We start from the raw sequence: 24,668 nt of genomic DNA on the forward strand, positions 1-24,668 counted from the left end.
TTGTGGTCTGTGGTGGCTCTGATTGCTGAATATACTCCAATAATAAGGGTCTGTTTCCAGCACGTTGTATATGATGCTTCCTGGTTCAGTCCAAGGCAGCAAATGAGTCCAGCAGATTGTAGCCAGAGGTGTTCTCTGCTTACACTGGGCATTGTGACATCACATGCTGATTGTGACATCACAGGCTGATTGTTATGTGTTATTTATGCCACTGATGATATCTAGGTAATTTCAAACAGTGATTAAAATTAGTGCAATATAGAATGTATTATCACCCTATTTAGAGCCCTATAAGGAAGATAATCCTTTTAAAAGATAGAAAATTAGATTGGACATTTGAATAATCTGAGATATAATTAGTTGAAATTCACCAAATAAAAAAAACTATTTCCCGTCAGCATACCTTCCAACATGACCCATTTCAGGAGGGACAAAATGCTCTGTTCCTGGACTTCCTTTCCAGCTGCAGATGTGCAGCTGCAGCACGGTCCAAAATTCTACAGGGGAGCTAGATCAACTGTCACTCCAAACACTGACTACAGCCAGGGACTCACTGACAGTTGGTGTGCCACCCCTCTTGGCACTTTGGGCTGTGCTGTGGCTGCAACTGTCGCTGGCTAGGAAGTCCAGATACAGAGCATTTTGTACCTCCTGGAATGGGTCATTTTGGGAGGTATGCGTCAGTAATGAACCTAGCCTTCTCCTCCTATTTATTTAGAATTGTTTCCCCTTTTATTATGAGATAGCAGCAGATCATTCATGTCTGTGGATGAAACGCTGAGATAATAGCGACTCAATGGCTATTTCCACTGGCATTGTAGTAACAGAAACTGAAGGTGCACTGACTGAGTATTGGGTGTTTGGCGGACACATGTGTGCTTATGGACCGCGCCTGTGTGCTTATGGACCGCGCCTGTGTGCTTATGGACCGCGTCTGTGTGCTTATGCACCGCGCCTGTGTGTTTATGGGCCGCGCCTGTGTGCTTATGGACAGCGCCTGTGTGCTTATGGGCCGCGCCTGTGTGCTTATGGACAGCGCCTGTGTGCTTATGGGCAGCGCCCGTGTGCTTATGGACAGCGCCCGTGTGCTTATGGGCAGCGCCCGTGTGCTTATGGGCAGCGCCCGTGTGCTTATGGGCAGCGCCCGTGTGCTTATGGGCAGCGCCCGTGTGCTTATGGGCAGCGCCCGTGTGCTTATGGGCAGCGCCCGTGTGCTTATGGGCAGCGCCCGTGTGCTTATGGGCCGCGCCCGTGTGCTTATGGGCCGCGCCCGTGTGCTTATGGACAGCGCCTGTTTTCTCATATAATATAGTATTAGTAATAACTGACTGTAGGTAATTGTACAGTGGGTCACATGACTGTATCTTTCTAATGCCAAAAACACCAATTCAGTTGCTACAGTGCCTTGCAAAAGTGTTCACGCCCCTGGAATTTTTTTAAATATTTTTGTTGCTTCACAACCTGGAATTAAAATGGATTGTGTGACGGTTTGTATCATTGCGCTCACAGAACATGCCGGCAACTTTGTAGATGGTATTTGTGAAAAGCCCATGTGGTCCTAGACACTGTCGGTCTTATGCTTGTGTCAACCTTCCATCCATGACCTTTAGTGGTGGACCCAATGTATGTTGCCCTAATATTGTGGTGCTAGTAAAATGTGCTGTTACACTGAAAGAAAGCAGGTTCTCCACCCAAATAGCACAATCCTATTGGTTATAGTGACAATGCCCTGGAGAAAGCGTTCTACCCCTTGGTCCATTGTCTCTGATAAAAGGTCTCTCTTATGTATCCGCAAAGTGTACAATTTATTCTCTGCTCTTGTGTGTGTTTGCAGCTGTATGACTTCACAGCCAATGAGGAGACTCCGTGCACTGTGACCTTTCACCCTGCCTGGCAGGCCCTGGCATGCGGCTTCAGCAGCGGGGTGGTGAGATACTTTGATGTGACGGCTACCACTATGCAGCAGGAACACAAGTAAGTGCGGCTTTCTCACTCCTAGCCGGTTCTCTGGCCGGGGTGTAGCTGTGCTGGATGGAAGAGACAACGGGGTGGATGTAAGAAGGCTCGTTATGGGGGGACGCGGTATCCGCACCATTATGTGCACTGATACTGCTTCTGCCCCATGTATGAAGAAGTGTGGCTCCTGGTACAATGGGCCCCATTCAGGTTGGCTTGGTAAGCTGCAAACTTGCGAGCTTGCATACAGCTCGGCGACTATGTAAGTCACCGAATCCATCCGCAAAGGGGGCGGCACATGCGCATAATAGACCATGCACAAGCGCGGTCCCCAGAGCACCGGGACGGGGCCGAACTCGCACAATTGGGAGTAGACCAGAATCATCCCCAATATTTGTCCTATGTTTAATAGAAATGTACTTTCCCGAAAAGACCCCGTACTGTCACTGGTGCTCAGCGGGAGACCCTTCATTACATCCTGAGCAGATGACGGGCGGCTGTCAGTCACTCCCATCATGACAGTATTTTCTATTGATCTGTTTGTACACCAGGCAGCACCGAGGTGCCATTACTGGCCTTCTCTTCTCTCCTGATGGCGGGCTGATGTACAGTGCCTGCACTGCGGGATCTCTGGCTCTCTACAGCATTGGACACCAGGAACAGCATGTTCTGCGGGTGCTTGGTGAGTGATGACATAGAAACATAGAATTTGACGGCAGATAAGAACCATTTGGCCCATCTAGTCTGCCCCTTTTTTACCCTTCAGGTAAACTCAACCCTTTTTAATCCTTATTTCTTTGTAAGGATATTCATGTGCCTATCCCAAGCATGTTTAAATTGTTCTACTGTCTTAGCCTCTACCACCTCTGATGGGAGGCTATTCCACTTATCCACTACCCTTTCTGTGAAGTAATTCTTTCTAACATTTCCCCTGAACCTACCTCCCTCCAGTTTCAGTGCATGTCCTTGTGTTTTATTACTTGTTTTCCTTTGAAGAAAATTTCCCACCTGTACTATGTTAAAACCCTTGATATATTTGAAGATTTCTATCATGTCCCCCCTTTCCCTTCTCTGCTCCAAACTATACATGTTAAGATCTTTTAGTCTATCCAGGTAAGTTTTGTGATGTAGGCCATGAACCATTTTAGTTGCCCTTCTTTGTACACTCTCCAATGTATTTATATCCTTCTGAAGATATGGCCTCCAGAACTGGACACAATACTCTGGATGAGGTCATACCAATGACCTATAAAGTGGCATTATTACGTCTTTTTTTCTGCTACTGATTCCTCTCACTATGCAACCAAGCATCTGACTAGCCTTCCTCATTGCTTTGTTACATTGCCTCCCTGCCTTTAAGTCACTTGAAATAGTGACTCCTAGATCTCTTTCCTCCTCAGTAGTTTCCATTATAGTACCCTTGATACTATATTAAGCCTTTGGGTTTTTGAGTCCCAAGTGCATAATTTTGCATTTTTTAGCATTAAACTGTAGTTGCCAGTCTCTTGACCAATTCTCAAGTTTACTTAGATCATCAGTCATTTGATTTACCCCTCCTGGTGTGTCTACTCTGTTGCATATCTTTGTATCAACTGCAAAAAGGCATACTTTCCCTTCAATACCATTTGCAATGTCACTAACAAAGATATTAAAGAGCACTGGTCCAAGTACAGATCCCTGGGGTACTCCACTGGTAACATGTCCCTCCATAGAATGCACTCCATTTACGACAACTTTTTCCTATCCTGCAACCAGGTTCTTATCCATTTAATTGTTTTATAATCCAATCCCACACTTTCAAGTTTATTTAGCAGCCTGCGATGTGGGACAGTGTCAAATGCCTTACTAAAGTCTAGATATGCCACATCTACAGCCCCCATTTCATCTAGTATTTTGGTCACGGAGTCAAAAAAGTCAATAAGACTTGTTTGGCACGATCTCCCTGCAGTAAAACCATGCTGTTTTGGATCCTGTAAATTGTTTAATTTAAGATATTCCACTATTCTTTCTTTTAATAGTGTTTCCATTATTTTCCCTACTACTGATGTAAGGCTCACTGGTCTGTAGTTACTTGCTTCTTCTTTGCTTCCGCTTTTGTGCAGTGGAACTACATTTGCTTTTCTCCAGTCCTCTGGAACTGCACCTGTATCTAGTTACTGGTTGAATAAATCTGTTAATGGCGCTACCAACACATCTTTTAGTTCTTTTAGTATCCTTGGATGCACTCCGTCTGGCCCCATTGATTTATCCACTTTCAGTCTTGAAAGTTCTGTTAGGACTTTCTCCCTAGTAAATGTACCTCCATCTACCTTATTTTTCTGAATGTCCTTGCAACTTAACTGTGGTCCCTTCCCTTCTCCTTCTATAGTGAATACAGAGCAAAAGTAATTATTTAGATGATCTGCAATTGCCTTGTCTCCCTCCACCAAATTCTCAGTGTCTGTCCGCAGTCTTATTATACCTCCATTTGATTTTCTCCTTTCACTTATATACTTAAAAAAAGTTTTGTTTCCTTTATCTACCGACTGAGCCATTTTCTCCTCAGCTTGTGCCTTGGCACGCCTGATCACTTTCTTAGCCTCTTTGCATCTGGCAAGATACACTTCTTTGTCATTATTATTTTGAGTCTGCTTGTATGTCCCAAAGGCCATCTTTTTTGCTTTTACACTAGTTGATACCTCTTTTGTAAACCACACTGGCTTCCTTTTCCTGGTACTTTTCTTAACCCTTTTGATACAAAGGTCCGTTGCCTTTAGTATTGCACTTTTTAATTTTTTCCACCTCTCCTGCACTCCTTTCACGTTCCTCCAATCTGCTAATGAGTCGCTTAAACATCTCCCCATTTTTGCAAAGTCAGCCTTCCTAAAATCCAACACCTTAGTTTTTGTGTGACTGGAGTTGGACCCTGCCTTGATACTAAACCATACTGCTTGATGATCACTGGATCCCAGGTTCTCACCCACATATATGTCTGATATCCTGTCACCATTTGTGAGTATTAAATCTAATATTGAGTCTTTGCGAGTAGGCTCCCTCACCAATTGCTTGAGAGAGGCTCCCTGTAGGGAATTTAGAAATTTGCCACTTGTAGATGATCTTGCAAAAGACTCCTCCCAATTCACATCAGGTAGATTAAAGTCTCCCATGATTATGACTTCTCCCTTTAAAGCCATTTTAGTGACATCAAGCAATAGGCTCCTGTCCAAATCCTGCCCCTGGCCTGGTGGCCTATAGATGACCCCAGTACGAATAATGTCCTTCTCCCCCATTTCTATGGTCACCCAAAGGGCCTCAGTTTTTTCTTCAATGTTTTGTATTAAAGTAGCATTTATGTTTTTCTTTACATACATTGCTACCCCTCCTCCGATTCTTCCCATTCTGTCCTTCCTAAATAAATTGTATCCTGGTATAGCTACGTCCCAGCCATTGTTCTCATTCCACCATGTCTCTGTGATAGCCACAATGTCTAGGTCATCCCTTGTCATTATTGCAATTAGATCAGGAATTTTGTCTCCTAGACTTCTAGCGTTTTTGTGACACCCCAGACCCTGTGTGTACTCTGGGGTGCTGCCCCAAGACATGGCCATGTAGTACCCCACAGAAGAGTTGCTAGGCAACCGTATCCCAGGCAGTCACATTACAGCAGGGCCTCACAGGGTTAATCCTGCAGCTGAAGCAGGGCGCGAAAGGAAGAGGGGAGGAGATGCCCCATGATTGGAGGAACCGGGAGCGAGAGGAGAGAGGGGTGTTCCTTGGCCCCAGCACGCAAAAAGAGCGAGGGAAGGAAGCACTGACCTGGGCAGCGTGCGTGCGGGAGCTGCCTAGAGAGAAGTCGGAGGGCAGCGTGTGAAGCGAGCAGAAGTCCGGCAGAGACGAGAGAGGCTGAGCCGGGCACGTGTGACGGACGGCGGGAGCCAGGAGGAGACCCGGCGGCGCGAGAGACCAGCCGCAGCATCGAGCCGTGTCATCAAGGAGCCCCCGGCAGCAGCCAGAGAGAGAGGCGCACGATCCCCACAGCCGCCGCACAGTGACCTGAGGCCCGGCGGTGATGGACAGATTGCCCGGCGCCGACCCCACCGCAGCAACCGCAGTGACAAGCGGACCAGGGTCCCAGCAGCTGGCGGGACGCTCCGGGGCCCCGCACCGCAGCACTGATAGTGCAGAAGGCCCCAGGAGGAATCCCCTTGCACCCACACGAGCCCAGCAGTTATCCGGGATGGCAGGTGCCGCATCCAAACAGTAAGTGCCACGCATATGCACCCTGATCCTCCAAGGCCTGCGCAGGCAAGCACACCAGATACTGCCTCCCCATACTCTTGACCACAAGTCTTGGCTGCACCCCCTTCACAGGTCAGCACAGTGACTCACAGACCCAGATAGTATAGTGTGGGAGCGGAGGGACAGCGACAGAGATCCTCAGCCACTGAGAACCCCTTACAAGGACCTGACCCCTGTACTGTAAAAACCAGGCACCCCACTAAGCAGAGTACTGCCATTTTCTTAATAGAGACCCTACAGCGCCATCTTGTGGCTCAAATCAGGAACTTCCCTTGCCAATCCTCAAGCAGAGACTTAAGTGCTTTCTGGATTTAGGACATTTTTCCTTCCGTGTCATCTGTATCCAACCAGGGAGACTGTTTTAGGTTCTAACGGACTGCGCAGTAGCGGAATAGAGGCCTCTAACAGACTTCAACACTAGGCCTGTGCACAGGCCTGCCTCAGAGGCAGTGGTTAAAGACACACTCATTGGGTACCCAGTCACGTGACACTGTTGTGGGTTTAATGTTGAAGTGATTTATATTGTCTGCAATATTTATGTGGTTTAATGTTAACGTGATTTAGATTGCAAGGTATATTGAAGTGCAATTGTGTTGAGTATTCTCGTGACTTTTAGCGAGAGAAGTGTTAGAGTATTCCTCAAGTTGTCTGGCTGATTCACATCCGAGCGTAGATTTGGGTTTGCCCACGTGAAATAGTACCTGTGCCGCTTGCACGTAACATAACAGAGCTAATGTGGATCAGTCACGGCGAGAGGACCTTTAATTAAGTAACGGAGTCTAACCTAAGTATTGGAGTATAATTATACGGGTTTACCTAACTGTTAGCAAGTGCCCGGTTGCATACGCACTTTATTTGAGGCGATACTGACATTGTTAATGTTTGCCAAATATATGCTGTTACATTGTTGTGAGTGTTTTACCTGTGACAAGTAAGTTGGTTACCTACCTCAGACTACGGGTATTCCGGTTAATAAACACCCTTGAAGCATACCCTCAGCCTGTTTATTGTCTCAGCCGCCAAGAAGAAAGAAGACATCTGTCCAGCTCCAGTATCAAGGTAATACAGAGGGTTACTGGCCGACCTTTCCGGTGCACCACATTTGCACACATAGTTTTAAAAATTTTGCCTGTGCATCTGTTATTCCTAGCCATGTTCATACAGTACAAATTCGAAATCTAAAGTTGAAATTACCTGTTTGATGATGTTGTTCAATGTCTGTTTTTATTTTTTACTGTTCAGAAAAGCTGCAGGTCACTAATTCTAAGAATATAGTGAGTCTGTTCAGGTCAGGCTACACCTGAACACTAACGGCCAAATGGTCAAAGGAGATAATTTGCACTGTGTTTGAGTAGACATCAGGCAGAATGCAACACTAAACTATGCTTCACTGAACAACGTCCCCAAACAAGTAATAACAATTACAATCAATTCATTACATCAGAACTTTTCAAATCATACAAGAGTTTGCATAACACAGAAATAAAGAGAGCATATTGGAGATGAATTACATACTCTTGAGGTATCAATGCAGTCCATGTGTGTTTTTGTTGATTTGTAGTAGTTTGCCTTCAGTTTTCCTTCGGTGCAACGCAGGTATAACGCTCGTAGTTATGACTCTGTTTTCCCACTTTAAAACGGTCCCATTCAATACAGGGCCACAGCTAAACTATGGCCACAGCCGTATGCAATGAGAACTAAGATACTCTAACAATGCCTTCTTCCCAATTTCCAATAATTGGAATCTACACCCTCAGTCCCCACCCCCTGCTATACAGTGCAATAAAAGTGGCTTACAAAAACAGTTCTGGCATTCCAGGATACTATATCTCTTTTAGAATAAAAAATACATGCCTCACTACACACAGGCAAGGTACTGTTGTTATTTACACAGATCAGATATTTGGTTGAATTTAACTATAAGACAATCCCACACACAAGGGATGCAATGTTCTGCAGTGAAGACACTTGCTTGCAAATGTACCCAGTAGAGTTCAAAAGCATGTGGATGTTACAGCAGAGAGAGATAGTCTGCACGTATGCCTGTGACAAAGTTGAATTTACCTATAAGACAATCCCACACACAAGGGATGCTAGATGGACGCTCACATATTACACAGCGCAATACATGTGACCCGTCACATTGCCCCAGTGCTGTGAAGCCGGAATCCTTCTTGATCATCCAAATGCTTCTCTTCACCCCTCTCCTTGACGTACCCTATATCCTCTGTTCCCTTCTCTTCTGTCAGGCCGCAAAGGTCTAAACACTGTCTAATGCGCAGGTAACGTGGTGTGCAAGAACTCCGAGCAGGGGCCCCAGTCTCTGTCGCTGAGCATGGACGGATGTCTCCTGGCGTTCGTCGGACCTATCGAGTACACCGTGACTGTCATGCACGGCCGGTCATTAGATGAGGTACCTCTAGAACATTGGCCTAAAGCCCAGTTTAGTGTCTGCCCTCTGACCCCAGTACACCTCGTCCTCCTCTTCTGTAGCAGGAGCTCTCTTGGAAGAGCCGGTTCTCTCTGCCTCCTCGTCACTTGTTGTTCTTGTTATTTCAGCTCCTGCGCATTGATGTCAGCATCCTGGATCTAGGCAGCACTAAGCTGGACTGTGCCCTGAGCCTCGCATTCAGCCCGCTTCGCCCCTATCACTTGCTGGTCTCCACTTCCGGCAACAAGATCTTGTGGCTGGATCCTAAGACCGGACGTCTCACCAGAGAGGTGAGGGTTCTAGACCATAAAACATCAGATTTAGCACTTTGGTCTACATAAACACTGCAGCAGGTTACGCGTTTCACCAGGAGACAAGCGGTAAATGATCGTAATAAATACACATTTACATTTTGGATATCTCAGAAGCAGCAGACTCAGGTGGTACATCTGTCTATCCGCATGTCAGTGTTGGGTAAATAAAGAACCAGATTTACAGGTGTTTGGTAAAACCGTTGTTGTTGTGGTGATGTCCCACATGTAGGTGACACCTCTGATCTTCCTCAGGTGACACAAGTACATAAACAGCACTGCTACACCCTGGCAGTGAGTGACGACAACTGCTGATTGCTGGGGACCGAATTATCAAAGTCTGGAACTATAGTCTGGCTGGAATCACCCGCCCACAGGTAACGTGACCAAATAACGCTGTCTGGTTTCTCCTCTTTGTGGTGTCATTCTGTGGTTGCTATGGTTTATCGTCCTCCCATGATGCATCTGTGCATTCACGTCCCTGTATCTTGGCTCCTCCCCCCTTTCAGGTGTTCATCGGACACTCGGAACCTGTGCAGCAAGCGGACTTCTCCCCAGATCAGCAGAGTGTGATCACTGCTGGGGACGCCATTTTTATTTTGGACTTGAAGCGGCCCCCGATGTTCCAGTTAGAAGGTAATATTTTTTTATTTTTTTTATTTATGTGCTCCTTTTATTTTGTATGTGTGTTTTTGGTAACTTTTAATTGTTATTAGCCTGCTAGTTTTTCTTTACTTATATACTAAAAGACAATTTTTATTTTATTTTCCTAGCTTCATCCCTGGTGGAGGTTCAACGTTTTCCCGCCAGTCGAGTGTAAATGGTCCTTTACCCTCTGCCATCCATTCCAGCACTGGTAAGTGGATCCGTAGAGTGGTCATTACTGGCTGCAGGTGATTTGGCCGCACCCCATGAACCTAATCTGGTTCTCCCGTAACAGGTCCCATAGATATTCATCTCTAGCGGAGTGCCAAGGGGCACAGCTCCTCGTCCTTGTATCTCCTCCCCTCCGCGCCTGGATATCAGCCCAGTGCAGCATACAGGTTATGCAGGTGAGAGGAACTATCGCTGTAATATGGTATGGTGCGGTATAAAACACCCCTGTGAGATATCATCTGTGCACTCTTTCATTGCTGTCCTCCTATCTCGCTGCTTGCAGGGCTCCTTTCAGAGTCCGATGATGGGGACGCGGTGGCGGCCGGAGCTGCGCACGCAGAATCTGTGGTGGAAGAGGTGGAATTGCGAGATCCACTGGAAAGTGATGGGCAGTCATCTCTGATCATTATAGAGAGCCAGCCCAATAGGTCCAAGCTGCCCTGGGGTTCTAGGACCATCAGCAGCAGTCAGGGAGAAGGTAATGATGAACCCAACATTGTCAGACAGAATCACCGTAACCCAACGGTGCTGATGTGCAGAGCAATGCATGTTCCCTGTATGCGGAGATGAGTGGGCGCTAAGCACCTGTCAGAGACGGCTGATTGCTGAGCGGACTATGGACGTCCTTGTCCTCCATACTCCCCAGTTTGTGCGCACATTCTATATGATCTTATCTCCTGTGTTCCTTCATTAGCTGTGAGGCAGGAGACGCCCCGTCCTGATGCTTACACTCATTTCAACCCTCGTTTCAAAGCCCCCTGCTTGGCAAAGGTAAGAAGCTCACAGTGGGGCAGAGGTATTACGCCTGGTGCAGGGATAAAGTGGAGACAGAGTAGGAGGTGGTAATGCACCAGCCAATCAGCTACGTTTGAAAAATGACAGGCGTTGATTGGCTGGTGAATTGATGTCATTGCACCTTGTGTATTGTGCAGGGAATGTGCCCACCTCCGCCCGGCCAGGAAATATTGCAGCTGAAAGCAGTCATTGGTTACAATGGTAACGGCAGAGGGAACATGGCGTGGAACCCAGATACAGGTACATGATATATACACAGCCTCGGCTCCACATGTCTTATACTGTACGCTGCAGCCACTGTGTGACAGTGTATATGAAAGGCTGCGTTACTGGGATATATAATATGCATGCTTCCTGTTACTGCCCCCTGGCAGAGAGACGTGCGCCACACTCACTGACTGACAGCTTGCTGGACTTGCACTGCAGAAATGCTCCATGGTGCGCTCCATACACCTGGGCTGTGCTTCTCCAATCCAGTCCTCAGGACAAACTGACAGTACATGTTTTCCATATATCCATGTCGAGGCACAGGTGTATTCATTGCTGACTGACACATTTTATAAGATCCACAGGTGGTGCTGATTATTTTACTTGGGATTCTGTGAAACCTGGCCAACATGCAGTGCTAGTGTGTCCCGAGGCTTTGCAAAGACACTCACTAGTTTAAACACAGTGATGTCACAGTAGCTCAAATGACTGCAGTCTCCTTTTTTTTTAATTGAAATTTTTGCTTTCTTTCCACCGTGGCATGCTGAGCTTTGACACTTCATATGTAGAGGCAGCTTTGGGAATATTGCCATGGTCCTATGTCCCCCATGAGAGAGAAAATGGGATCCTTATATTGTATCCTTCTTCGAACCCATTGGGGAACACCGAGTGCCCATCCGGTTTTGCTCTAGTTAAAAGTACACTAACATTTTAACCCCTTTGAGTGAATTTGTCAACATCGTGGGAAATTTGCCAAGCGCACATTTGTATCCATCATAATGACCGGTAATGTTCCCTTATACAGGAAATGTAATCTTTTTTTACACCACATTTTTATTTGCATTTATATAACAAATGAGAGTGACGCTGGCATTATTAGCGGATATTTTGCACATCTCTCACAGAGATAGAATCTGATTGGTTGCTACGGGCAACATTCCATCTTCAATAGAACTCCCATCTTAGTAAATTTACTACCCCTCCGTGTCCCATTCAGAGAAAAGGATATGATGCAAGAATAACATTTCCATTGTGATGCTGTCCTAAGAATATGGAGGGGTCCGACTGTCCGTAGGGGTGCGAGGGTGTGATCATTGTTAATGGCGGTGATAGGACGTGAATGGGATTGTCAGTGATTGCCGTGTACTGTGCAGGGTTCTTTGCGTACACGTGCGGCTGTGTGATTGTGGTGGAGGATCTGCATTCTGGGATGCAGCGACACTGGTTGGGACACCCCGAGGAGATCTCTACCCTGGCACTGACTCATGATGCCATGGTGAGTATGGCCCAACTGTTCCCTTCTTGTCATTTATGTGCATCAGTAAATCTCACAAGATTTCTGTCACACCATTATATTGCCTCACTCTTACTTCTATTGCCCCAACCAGCCCCGTTCTAGCCACATAACTCCCATTCTCTACTCCCTCCACTGACTTTACCTGGACGAATCATCTTCAAGATAAACCTACTGAGTTTTTAATTCCCTTAAGAATCTCCATGCTCTCTGGAGTTTATGAAAATCTTTTCTGTACTTCATTGTTCCTGTACTGTACTATATTCATTCGATCTGTTAAGATCCTTGAGTCCCATTGGAGAAAGAGCTCTATATAAATAAGATTATTATTATGTTCTGAGCACTGTAGCCTTTTGTATTATTTATGCCTAGATTCTGGCGTCCTCATCAGGCTCGGGTGATGGGTGTTCTCTGTGCCAGATTAGAATCTGGGACACACAAGAAGGCGTCTGTAAGAAAATCCTGCAGTATCACCAGGCGGAGGTGCAGGCCATGAGCTTCTCCCGGGATGACCGGCTTCTCGTCACTGTCGGTCAGTATGCAGCTCATTGGAGATTAGTCATTGGTCATCCAGCTGTCACATGTTTCTTAATGGGGGCACACAAGGTGCGATTGCCTTGCTATTCGATCCCGATCCGATCTGGATCGACTCGCACAGCAAGGCAATCACATTGGATTTGGACTATATCGGACAGATCTGTACTATATAGGTTTGCCTGCACAGGTTATTTTTCTATTTGATATCGATGTCGCGGGGCCACACATCGGAATCTCATGTGTTTTGATTTCCGTTCGATTACGATTCGGTTTTGATTATATAAGCAGAATAAAATCGAAAAATAGACCACATGGAACCATCTGTATGAGGCATTACGTTCTTACTGAACCATAAGTACTATATATTGTTTAGACTCCCACCATTGTCAGCACTCAAACTGCGGAAGGGAAGATGGCGTTTATTCTCTGTGATCTGGATCCGCAGCATTTCCTGAAATCTACTATTGACCTCTGGGTTCCATATAAATGTGACAGGCCAGCGATTACCGCCACATGGATGTTTTTGTTTAGCGTACTAGATTTATACGCCAAACACACACTCGTAGTTCTGACTGAGTTTTATTACCGAAGGGGGGGAGGAATCTTCCGGTCAGGTGGCGCTGACCTGGTCACTAGGCTATGAGGGAACCCAGCCTAGCGATCAGATTTGAATTAGGCCTTTAGTGGTTGCTCTTTCGCCTTTTATTTGAAGTCCCTTCAAATAAACATAAATACAATAAAATAAAATGACTTTCCCTCCTTTGTTTCTGGCCGGTCCATCAATGGCGGTGGCGGTCTGGGCAGCATTTGTTGGCACTCGGTGGAGTTCTCCCGTAAATCAGTGTTTATGTCTGGCAGGAGATTTCCGGGATGGGAAGCTTGCACTGTGGAGCACCAGGACCTACGAGCTGTTGGCCAGTAGTAAGATGATCCAGCCTGTGCACGCCGTCGCCTTTAACCCGACACATGCCAACACTTTGGCTTGTGTGGGCACCGCTGCTGTAAATTTCTGTCGCCTAGAGGAAAATGGGACATCATCTCAGCTGAAGGTAAGCAAGCTTTCCCATTGGACAGCAAAAGCTACAGAATATGTGATTGGTGAAGTCCTGCTTTCTACTCTAGTAAGGGCCTCTGTAATGAACGCTCTTACTTGTGTCTGCTCACTGTGGAACTGCGAGATCGTGTCGGTCCCAAGTGTAGCCACAGACCCATTGATGCATCCATGTCCCCCTCCCTGTCTTATCCCAGTTATACAGAGCCGTGGTACCGGATGAGGTTGGCTCGGCAGAGCTGACGTCCCTCACCTATAACCCCACCTCTCTGCTGTATACGGGCTGCAGCACAGGGCAGGTGTGCGTGTGGGATGCCCAGACTCACCGATGCTTTATGACGTGGGAAGCGGACCAGGGGGAGATCGGTGAGTGCTAGCTCCTTCAGCTGTCCGGCAAGAACTGCGTTCATTTTACTAGAGGATAATTCTTTTATTTCTATCCGCCCCAAGGTGTTCTGCTGTGCAGAGGCAACAGGCTGGTGACTGGTAGTAACACTCGCAGGATAAGGCTGTGGTCTGTGGCTGCGGTGCAGGAGCTGAGAGAAAAGGGGTCCGAGGCCAGGTACGGGAGTTATTGTGTGACTGCGACGCGCCACCAACCGCAGCGATGGAAGGCTTGGCGCATGCAGGACAGGGCAATGAACTGGATCTCTCTGTAGGAATTTACTGTGACTCTTAGGAGAGTAACTGCTGCCGCTATGTAATGGTGATGGGTGCACTTTGCACACCAGTGATCCCCCCCCATGTGAATGGTACAATCTGCCGTGCTATACGCCTGGTTGCTTTGTGCAAGGAAATGTTTTCCATTATTTCTGGTTGGACTGTGATTTATTGCTTCTCTGTAGCTCCTCGTCTGTCCTAATGGAACAAGAGATGACACTAGATGGCGCCGTTGTCAGTGCGACCTTTGACGATGCCCTGGAGATGGGTATCGTGGGTACCACAGCTAGCACGTTATGGTACATCAACTGGGTGGAGAATAGCAGCATCCGACTCATCAGTGGTCATAGGAACAAGGTACAGACACATTATTCTGGGAGAGCAAATTCATCCATAAGTTGAGAGCTGATTGGCTGGAGCCCCATTTATGATACGCACTGAGTTCTATACACAACGGGTTTTATCACTCGTTGATAAATGGCCCCATAGTTTGGTAACTACTTGATCCCTTCTTAGAACAGAGAATTTTCTGTCTCTGTAGGTGACGGATTTGGTGGTGGGTCCGGGGGAGACGCACTGTGCGACATGCGGGGAAGATGGCAGCGTCCGGGTCTGGTCCCTCCATAGCTGCGAGCTGCTTCTTCAGTTCCAAGTCCTTAACCAGGTACCACCAGCCTCATTGTACATCTCCTGCTCGGAGATCTGCCGTGCCCGGTGTAAGGTTACTGCTATTACAGCATGGTATACTCCTTATTCCACAGAGCTGCTTGTGTCTGGACTGGAGCCGCCATGCCAGCACCGGGCAGAGGATCGCCGCCGGTTACAGCGATGGGACAATCCGAATCTTCAGTGTGTCTAAGACTGAGATGGAGATGAAGATTCATCCTCACCCTTGTGCCGTGACCGCCATTGCCTTCTCCCAGACTGGTTAGTGACTGCTGGGCCCATCCACGTGTCTCTGGCTATGGTTCTTGTGTCAGTGATGGCCATACTTTTATACAGGTGACGTACTGCTGTCCGGCGGGAAGGATGGACTGATGGCCATCAGCAGCCCGCGTACAGGAATGACTATCCAGATACTGAGTGACCACAAGGGTTCCCCCATCACCACCATCCAGTGCTCACCTAGAAAGGTACCAAATGGGCTGTCAGACTGCAGCCTGTACTGTGTTTGCACCCTTGTATTACCTGGTGCACATCTCAGATGTTACAGCTAGGGGGCGATGGAATATGACAGTTACTTATGTTTCTATCTTTTAAAGCCTGAGGAACTAGGCCTGCAGGGAGGAGAGATCTGGTTGGCGGCCAGTTTGGACAGGCGTGTAAGTGTCTGGGCCTCTGATTGGCTAAAAGACAAGTGCGAACTCTTGGATTGGTTGAGTTTCCCAGCTCCAGACAGTGAAAAGGTGAGTGGTGAGACTGCGGCTGGAGACCACATTGCATGGTATATATACACCTGGTGCAGTTACACATGTACTACCAGGCTGCTGTATCATACACATGGCCTGTAGCATTATATGCTGATGTCACGCGAGTCGCCTGTACGTCTCTTTATCTGATACATGTTACCATTGTTTGTAGTCCTGCGTCCTTACATCTGATGCAGTTGCCTAAAGTTTGTTTTGTCACACAGGAAGCGGAGACCCCCATTCCCACCCTGGCAGCGTTCTGCCCGTGGCAGCCAGGCACGGTGGTGTACACAGGATTTGGGATACAGAAGGAAGTTCTGTTCTATAGCCTGGCACAGAAGCAGGTACTGCTATACTGGGATGGCATCGGCTGTTTCTCGTAACTCTGCCTCCGTTCTCCCAGCTCCTGCCCTCAGCTACTCCTGTAGTCTCATGCTTTCATCCCTGTTCTTCCTCCAGGTGTTCCTGAAAACTTGTCATGCTGTAGCTGTTCTTGTAGCCTTTGCCAGCTGACCAGTCAGTGATTTAGCCAGGGTATTAACTACGCCCGGGCCTAGACTGAAAAACCTAACTAGAAGTAATGAAAGGTGCTCTCATGCTGAGACTTGTAGTGCCACACACGGAAGCACATTACTAATTAGATATGTAATCATTTAGCAATTTAACTTTAAGTAGAAGTGAGGTTCTTTGTGTCATTTTGGCTGAAATTATAGGCCGACCCACCACATCCAGCTAACCTCATCTGGTAGGTCCCTAATATTCTAATCATTAGGTCCAGGGCGTGGGACACCCCACCAAACCACCCCAATGCATCACACATGTGAGAGATACACACTAGACGAGAAAGTAAGAGGGAGGTCCCTTATCACCATCACGTCCAGTGTGTGTACAGCTCCCGCACATCCATAATGACCCCCTCCCCCCTCCCCCATAACCTCGTTAACCACGGCCATGCTGCATGGCCTGCGCTCCCCCCACCATCGTCCTCTTCCACTCCGGCATCAACAATTGTGTATGTACTTATCAATGCCGGGTCACCGTCACAGACTGTATCACCAAGTACACACATTGGACCTTATTCTGGTCCTCGCGCTCCCCTGCAGGGGACTGAACACGCCCGCTTTCCGTACAGGGAGCCAGCAGATCTACGACACCACAGACGAGTCTTAGGTCTGCGAGCACTTGCAAAATCATTTGATGGTCGGCGACCATTGAATAATTTTGTCCCTGCACGCAAGACTGTGAGTGGATGTATATGCAAAACATCCATTTGCATGCGTGCGGGGGATCACGGCGTGCAAGGGGGGCGCTTGGTGTTTCAATACCTCTTTCACACCAGAAATGCCAGGCCATTCCCGAGTTGGTCCCTTGCACAACAGAAAAGTCCCTGCATTTTCTGGTGTGTGAAGGAGGCGGGCAGGCGGCGAGTACTTGCCCTGGTTGCTGGTCCTCGGTGCAGGCCAGGGATCCACACAGGCGGCGGGCGCAGATGACAGGTCAGATGGCGGGTGCAGATGACGCAGCTCTCTGGCGGCAGTGAGGGCGCCAGAGAGCTGCATCATCTTCATCTGTCGCTGTCATGTCATTTGCGCCCGCCGCCTGTGCGGATCCCCGGCCTGACAGCACATAGAGGACCTGCAACGTGGGTAAGTACCCCCTAGCCCTTTTGCCGGGATTTTGGCTGGTGTGAAAGGGGTATAAGTGGGAGCAGTTACTGTGGTAGGTTAGGGAGTGTTAGATAAGTGGGAGCAGTTACTGTGGTAGGTTAGAGACTGTTAGATCAGTGGCAGCAGTTACTGTGGTAGGTTAAGGAGTGTTAGATCAGTGGCAGCAGTTACTGTGGTAGGTTAAGGAGTGTTAGATCAGTGGCAGCAGTTACTGTGGTAGGTTAGGGAGTGTTAGAGCAGTTGCTGTGGTAGGTTAGAGAGTGTCAGATCAGTGGCAGCAGTTACTGTGGTAGGTTAGGGAGGGTTAGATCAGTGGCAGCAGATACTGTGGTAGGTTAGGGAGTGTCAGATCAGTGGCAGCAGTCACTGTGGTAGGTTAGGGAGGGTTAGATTAGTGGGAGCAGTTACTGTGGTAGGTAACGGAGTGTTAGATCAGTGGCAGCAGTTACTGTGGTAGGTTAGGGAGGGTTAGATCAGTGGGAGCAGTTACTGTGGTAGGCTAGATCAGTGGGAGCAATTACTGTGGTAGGTAAGGGAGTGTTAGATCAGTGGCAGCAGTTACTGTGGTAGGTTAGGGAGGGTTAGATCAGTGGGAGCAGCTACTGTGGTAGGTTATGGAGTTTTCAGATCAGTGGCAGCAGTTACTGTGGTAGGTTAGGGAGTGTTAGATTAGTGGGAGCAGTTACTGTGGTAGGTAAGGGAGGGTTAGATAAGTGGCAGCAATTACTGTGGTAGGTTAGGGAGGGTTAGATAAGCGGGAGCAGTTACTGTGGTGGGTTAGGGAGTGTTAGATCAGTGGCAGCAGTTACTGTGGTAGGTTATGGAGTGTTAGATCAGTGGCAGCAGTTACTGTGGTAGGTTAGGGAGTGTTAGATCAGTGGCAGCAGTTACTGTGGTAGGTTAGGGAGGGTTAGATCAGTGGCAGCAGTTACTGTGGTAGGTTAGGGAGTGTTAGATCAGTGGGAGCAGTTACTGTGGTAGGTTAGGGAGGGTTAGATCAGTGGCAGCAGTTACTGTGGTAGGTTAGGGAGGGTAAGATAAGTGGCAGCAGTTACTGTGGTAGGTTAGGGAGGGTTAGATCAGTGGGAGCAGTTACTGTGGTAGGTTAGGGAGTGTTAGATAAGTGGGAGCAGTTACTGTGGTAGGTTAGGGAGGGTTAGATCAGTGGGAGCAGTTACTGTGGTGGGTTAGGGAGGGTTAGATCAGTGGCAGCAGTTACTGTGGTAGGTTACGGAGTGTTAGATAAGTGGCAGCAGTTACTGTGCTAGGTTAGGGAGTGTTCGATCAGTGGGAGCAGTTACTGTGGTAGGGTTGGGAGGGTTAGATCAGTGGCAGCAGTTACTGTGGTAGGTTAGGGAGTGTTAGATCAGTGGCAGCAGTTACTGTGGTAGGTTACGGAGTGTTAGATCAGTGGGAGCAGTTACTGTGGTAGGTTAGGGAGTGTTAGATCAGTGGGAGCAGTTTCTGTGGTAGGTTAGGGAGGGTTAGATCAGTGGCAGCAGTTACTGTGGTAGGTTAGGGAGTGTTAGATCAGTAGGAGCAGTTACTGTGGTAGGTTAGGGAGGGTTAGATCAGTGGCAGCAGTTACTGTGGTAGGTTAGGGAGTGTTACATTACAATTCTCATTAGATCTGTTGGGCGAGTGCACCTACTTTTCTTTCTATGGGTCTAGTTCCGACCTGATTGCAAAGCTGCTTTCTTAGCAAATGGAGAAAACCATGCTGCACTGCAGGTGGGGCAGATGTAACATGTGCTTGTGTCTGTGTGGTGTTGTGTGTCCTACTGTATATGGCCTCCTCTGCTGATCTCTCCGAATTGGCCAGGTGGCTTGATTAACCAGTACACGGAGTAGCTGAGTGTGGGGTAGAACAGCGAGGGTGTCTCTGCCTGCTGTTAGATTACAAAACCAAATGGAGGAATAACCGAGCTACAACTGGGAGCGGAGGACATGTCAGGTTGCTGCACAGTTACCGCCTGGACTGTTTGCCACTGACTCCTTTCCTGCTATTTTATGCATATGTTTGTAATATTCACTACACAAAACAGCCTGTGGACATCCCCACCCTGACATTGTCTCTCTCTCTTCACATCTCTCTCCTACAGGTCCTGTTGAGTATCCCACTGTCGCATTTCGCCACATCTCTCTCCATGTCACCAGCAGCCTCACTCCTAGCCCTGGGCAGCAGCGGTAAGTCCTCAGATATTAGTATTCAAGTTGCAATAAGCAGCCAAAATTACACCCCCCCCCCCCCTTGTTGCTTCTGCCCGCCTCCCCATCACCTCCGCTCTGGCAATCGTGCGCCGGAGCTCCCCAGACCCCGGGGATGTTCGGGGGGGACTCTGGGGCGCTCAGGAGTTCAGGCTCTCCAGCCGCCGCGAACATCCTCGAGTCTGCCGCCTGTGGTCACTGCTGTGACTGCTGTGACTGGTGGCAGGGGAGCTCATCCGGAGCGAAGGTGAGGCGGGGGCTCCTACGTTCTGTGGTAGGTTTTGCTGGGGCAGGACAAATTTGCCCTTGTGGGTTTGTCCTGCCCTAGCATAACCCACCACTCAAGGGGTTAATGTCTCTTCTAATGGATTCTAATGACAATGTAATTGCACAATAGATATGTTTTTGTCCCCATTAATTATTTGTCTAAAATAATTAATTAACACTGCTCCTCAGTGTTGTGTGCACCCGTGGCCACTAGATGGCGCCCAGCAGAACAAGTCCAGTGCTGCTCCGTTCGGTCATTTTGACGCGCACCGATAACTATTTACTAGTTTATAATCAGATCAAATGTCGTCAGTGAGCAATTATTTTAGAAATCTCACAATATATTATAGTAAGGTCATTATAAGGGGGGTATTCCATGTGTAGGTCATGACCCTATCCCGTTCTCGGTGAGCTCGACTGAGAACATGCAGGCGGGATTCAATGTCCCACCTGCCGGGGAGGGAGAAGGGGGCGTGGCCGGGAAGTGACGAGCTGCAGCCGACAGCTTGTGAGGTCGGGCTCGTTCTGTCGAGAAACCCTGCTCAATGCTGTCTGGAAAGACAGCATTGAATAGGGCCCGGGCATGTGTACTATGGGCTGTACGTATGTGCAGTCTGTCACTGATTAGGTTCTTCAGGGGTTTACAAGCTGCTGTGTATTTGGGTTGGGTGATGGGCGATACAGTCTGATGCTGCCCATAACTATACACGTTTATCCTTATATGTCTAACATCAGCCAGTGCTATCACATAAGCCATTCAATGGATTACTTCCATTCTACACCTTTGGAGAGTGGTACCTTCATTTATAGTAAGGAAATTATCCAGGACATTCACCATTGATTAATAAAGTGGCTCCAAAAAAGTGGCTCACCTTTCCCGTTTCAAGCTACTTCGTGCCCAAAATCCCCTAGTGTGTATGGGCGGACTATGAGCGGTGAGACTGGTCATCGCTGACAATCACCCTGGAAATCGCTGGGCCAGTGTGAAAATTGCTCAGTTTGTATGCACTAACTGATTTATTGGCCAAAAACATTCATGGGCAAAAACGCTCAGTGTATGTACGCACCTTCAGGATGACATCACCCAGTGTGTGTACGCACCTTCAGGATGACATCACCCAGTGTGTGTATGCACCTTCAGGATGACATCACCCAGTGTGTGTACGCACCTTCAGGATGACATCACCCTGTGTGTGTACGCACCTTCAGGATGACATCACCCAGTGTGTGTACGCACCTTCAGGATGACATCACCCAGTGTGTGTACGCACCTTCAGGATGACATCACCCAGTGTGTGTGTGCGCACCTTCAGGATGACATCACCCAGTGTGTGTACACACCTTCAGGATGACATCACCCAGTGTGTGTGTGCACCTTCAGGATGACATCACCCAGTGTGTGTACGCACCTTCAGGATGACATCACCAAGTGTGTGTGCGCACCTTCAGGATGACATCACCCAGTGTGTGCGCGCACCTTCAGGATGACATCACCCAGTGTGTGTACGCACCTTCAGGATGACATCACCCAGTGTGTGTACGCACCTTCAGGATGACATCACCCAGTGTGTGTGCGCACCTTCAGGATGACATATAAAAACAATTTACTCCATTTAATATTTTGTTTCTAAATTTCTCAATTACAAAATTTTGGGAACCACTGGATTAAAATGTGCATATAACCTAAATGTTGTATTGTGTCAATCCTAATTTCTAGCAAAAAAAAAAAATTATAAGAATCCATCTAATTAAAACTATTTATTAATGTACTATAGGAATAAGTTTTCTTAAATTTGTTTACACAATATTTCGCTTTTTATGCTCCTTGGTTTCCCCGCCATGGTAACCTGCGTTACTTCTCCACAGAGCGACTCCTGCGCGTCATTGACTCGTCCACGGGCACACAACAAGACTTTTCAGCTCACGACGACTGCGTACATCTCTGCCGAGTATCTCCTTCAGGCAACCTTCTCTTCACCGCGTCCTATAACCAAGTGCTTGTCTGGGACATACAGAATTCATAATGCACCGTGTAACTCTGGGGGTCCTGTAGCTAATCCCACCACTGTCCGGACAGTCGCCCCAATTACTGCTCTCCAATACTAGGAGCTAGATAAGAAAGTGCCTTTTGTATATACACCGTGTAAATATTTGTTACCTTTGCCATAATGTAATGTTTTATTAGAATTTTTAAATTTAAATAAAAAAAAACTAAAACGGTATAACGCAGGGGGGTTATGGGTCGACATTGTGAAGGTCTACTTACATTAAATCGACAATGGGAAAGTAGACCGTCAAAAGGTCGACATGAGTCCCCTGGCATGAGTCACTGCCCTCGCCATGCTTCGGGCACGGTGACTCGTTTCTCTGGGCACACTATTATATTCTCCCTCTACGCCCTAGTGGATGTAGGGTATGAAATAGCTCAAATAAACGTGAAAAACCTCATGTTGACCTTTTGACTGCCGACCTTCCCATTGTTGACCTAATGCTTGTGTTGACCTTTAGTTGTCGACATAATGTATGTCGACCTAGCGATTGTATTCCCGCAGGAGCTACTGGAAGCTGCTTTTATGTTTTGTACATTTAAAAAACAGATGGATTTTTCACGTTTTTTCTTCTCAGTAAGTTTTGGCGTTTGCGCGCTGTGCGTTATTGTGTGTAAGACGCCGATCGCTACTGGCGTTCCAGGTTTGTGTGAAGGTTCCAGGTTTGTGTGAAGGGTCATATAGTGATAAAGGGGTTAGACAAATGCTTAGAAGAAAAAGTATCCAGGGATATAACCATTAATTATAATGTACAGATGGAGCTCATCTCAGTAATTCTGGGAATCGCCGGCGGAGAGACGCTCAATCCGACAGGGACGCGTGAGCGTCTCGCACGTACGCGCGTCCCCTGCATTTGGTGGTGGGCGGCAGAATCCCAGCCCGTCTCCGCTTCAGAGAGACAGGCAGGGTTAGGGGGAGCTGGGGGCAGCTGAAGTGGGCGTCGGAGGGCTCCGTCGGAATGGGGCACGAGAGTGTCGTCTCGTGCGCACGCCCCCCCCCCTTTCCGGTGGATGGCGGGGGCTGGCATTTGGCATTTCTATTGCCAGACCCCAGCTAAATGAGAAGTGCTCTATTTGTTCTTGTTCCTTTCTGGTCTAATATACAATTTTGGGTATCGGTAGATAGATAGTGAATTCATTTGGGTCTATTTTAAAATTCTATTCAACATTAAATCTAATCTGTGCACAGCAGTAATTCAAGAATAGGTTGAATTTGATGGACTAATGTATTTTTTCAACCTCATCAACCATGTTACCAGTCCAAAGGTGACGCAGCCAGTTTTTGCCTTCCTGACAGAGCCATTTTTTTCAAATCTGACATGTATCACTTAAGTGGGTATAACTTTTTTTTGCTTTTACTTATCCCAGTGATTTTGAGATTGTTTTCCCGTGACACATTGTACTTTAAATTAGTGGTGAAATTTGGTCGATACAGTTTTTTTTGGGGGGGGGAAAATTCCAAAGTGTCGTGAAAAAATGGAACATTTTGCTATTTGCAAAATGTTCCATTTTCTGCTTGTGAGACAAATAATCATATCACTCAAAATAGTTAATAACTAACAAAGACCATATATATTCTTTATTTTTAAATCATTATTTAAACCGCCTTTATTTTTTTTGGACGCAAGGGGGCAGCAGAGTCTAAATTTTTGACTCAATGCATTTCAACGGTGCTTTTGGCTATTAACTTTTTAACGGCCAATAGCAGCGATCGCCCAAGACGGGAGGCATCGCTGCCCCCCCTGGGCAATGAGGGAGGATGTCTGCTGTCAGGGACAGCAGACATTGTCCCTCTGCCACCTCGTCTCGAGACGGGGTGTCAATTTGAAGTCATGACGTACATTTACGCCATGTGTCGGGAAGTACTTCCCGACCATGACGTAAATGTACGTCAAATGTCGGGAAGGGGTTAATAATAATTAATAATAATTTCTGTACAGATGGAGCCACTCTCAGCCAGCCCACCATATTGTAGTTTCTCGCTCGCTCATCCCATTGCTATGTGGCGGGGTGTACCCCGGAGCAGGCTTCGTGTAGGATGCTGGTGCAGAGCGCTGGTAATCGGCCCGCTGAATGGTCGCGAAAGGTGCGCGCTCGCATGTCGTATACCTGGCGGACGGTGCACCTGGTGCATAGCAATTGTCACTCCAGGTTCGCGTCTAAACCTTCGTGCGTGCGAATCATCACGGTATTGGCCGCACTTTACGGCAGGCTGAATTTTTTTAAAAGCGCTCTCACCTCCATGGGGGTGCATGCAATTTTAAGAAAATTTCACCCAGCAAAGGGTGCCAGATCGGCATAATTCGGGTGCCGTTTTCAGCGTTTAAACGGCACCTCGCACCCTTTGGACCTAATAGGATCGACCCCATAATCTTGTAGTGTGTATGAGCCTTTAGACGCCTTATCAGTCCATGTTTTCAGGATATGCATGCTTAAGCACAGGTGACTTCATTAGTACTCCAGTCAGTTTGATTATACCATCTGTGTACAAGCCTTAAGAATCAAGATTGGGAAATATGGTATGTTGCACCGACAGTTGGGATCCCGACAGTCATTATCCCGGGATCCCGACTGGCCGGTCTCAGACAGCGGGCACGGGCTATGCTCGCCACCTATTCTATTTTCTCTCTATGGGGGTCGTCGTCGATATATCAGATGCGATCCGATGCAATTT

General features: G+C 47.6%; 1 protein-coding gene across 1 annotated transcript; it reads left to right on the top strand.

Annotated features, from left to right (window-relative positions):
- Window positions 1-1,288: 1,288 nt before the first annotated feature.
- LOC146021132 (WD repeat-containing protein 90-like) lies at window positions 1,289-21,971 on the top strand. Its single transcript, XM_083154931.1, is given in 26 exon segments — window positions 1,289-1,974; window positions 2,508-2,638; window positions 8,517-8,647; window positions 8,794-8,955; window positions 9,232-9,283; window positions 9,286-9,353; window positions 9,486-9,612; window positions 9,828-9,832; window positions 9,926-10,028; window positions 10,136-10,330; window positions 10,547-10,623; window positions 10,785-10,887; window positions 12,009-12,130; window positions 12,521-12,680; window positions 13,544-13,734; window positions 13,934-14,102; window positions 14,187-14,298; window positions 14,582-14,753; window positions 14,938-15,060; window positions 15,158-15,323; window positions 15,399-15,529; window positions 15,659-15,802; window positions 16,030-16,149; window positions 19,575-19,927; window positions 20,683-20,741; window positions 21,814-21,971. Coding segments are annotated over 26 exon segments (3,525 nt in total). The 5' UTR covers window positions 1,289-1,783.
- Window positions 21,972-24,668: the final 2,697 nt, after the last annotated feature.

Source organism: Crinia signifera, chromosome 7 (genome assembly GCF_055691185.1).
Source record: "Crinia signifera chromosome 7, ASM5569118v1, whole genome shotgun sequence".
Lineage (NCBI taxonomy): Eukaryota > Metazoa > Chordata > Amphibia > Anura > Myobatrachidae > Crinia > Crinia signifera.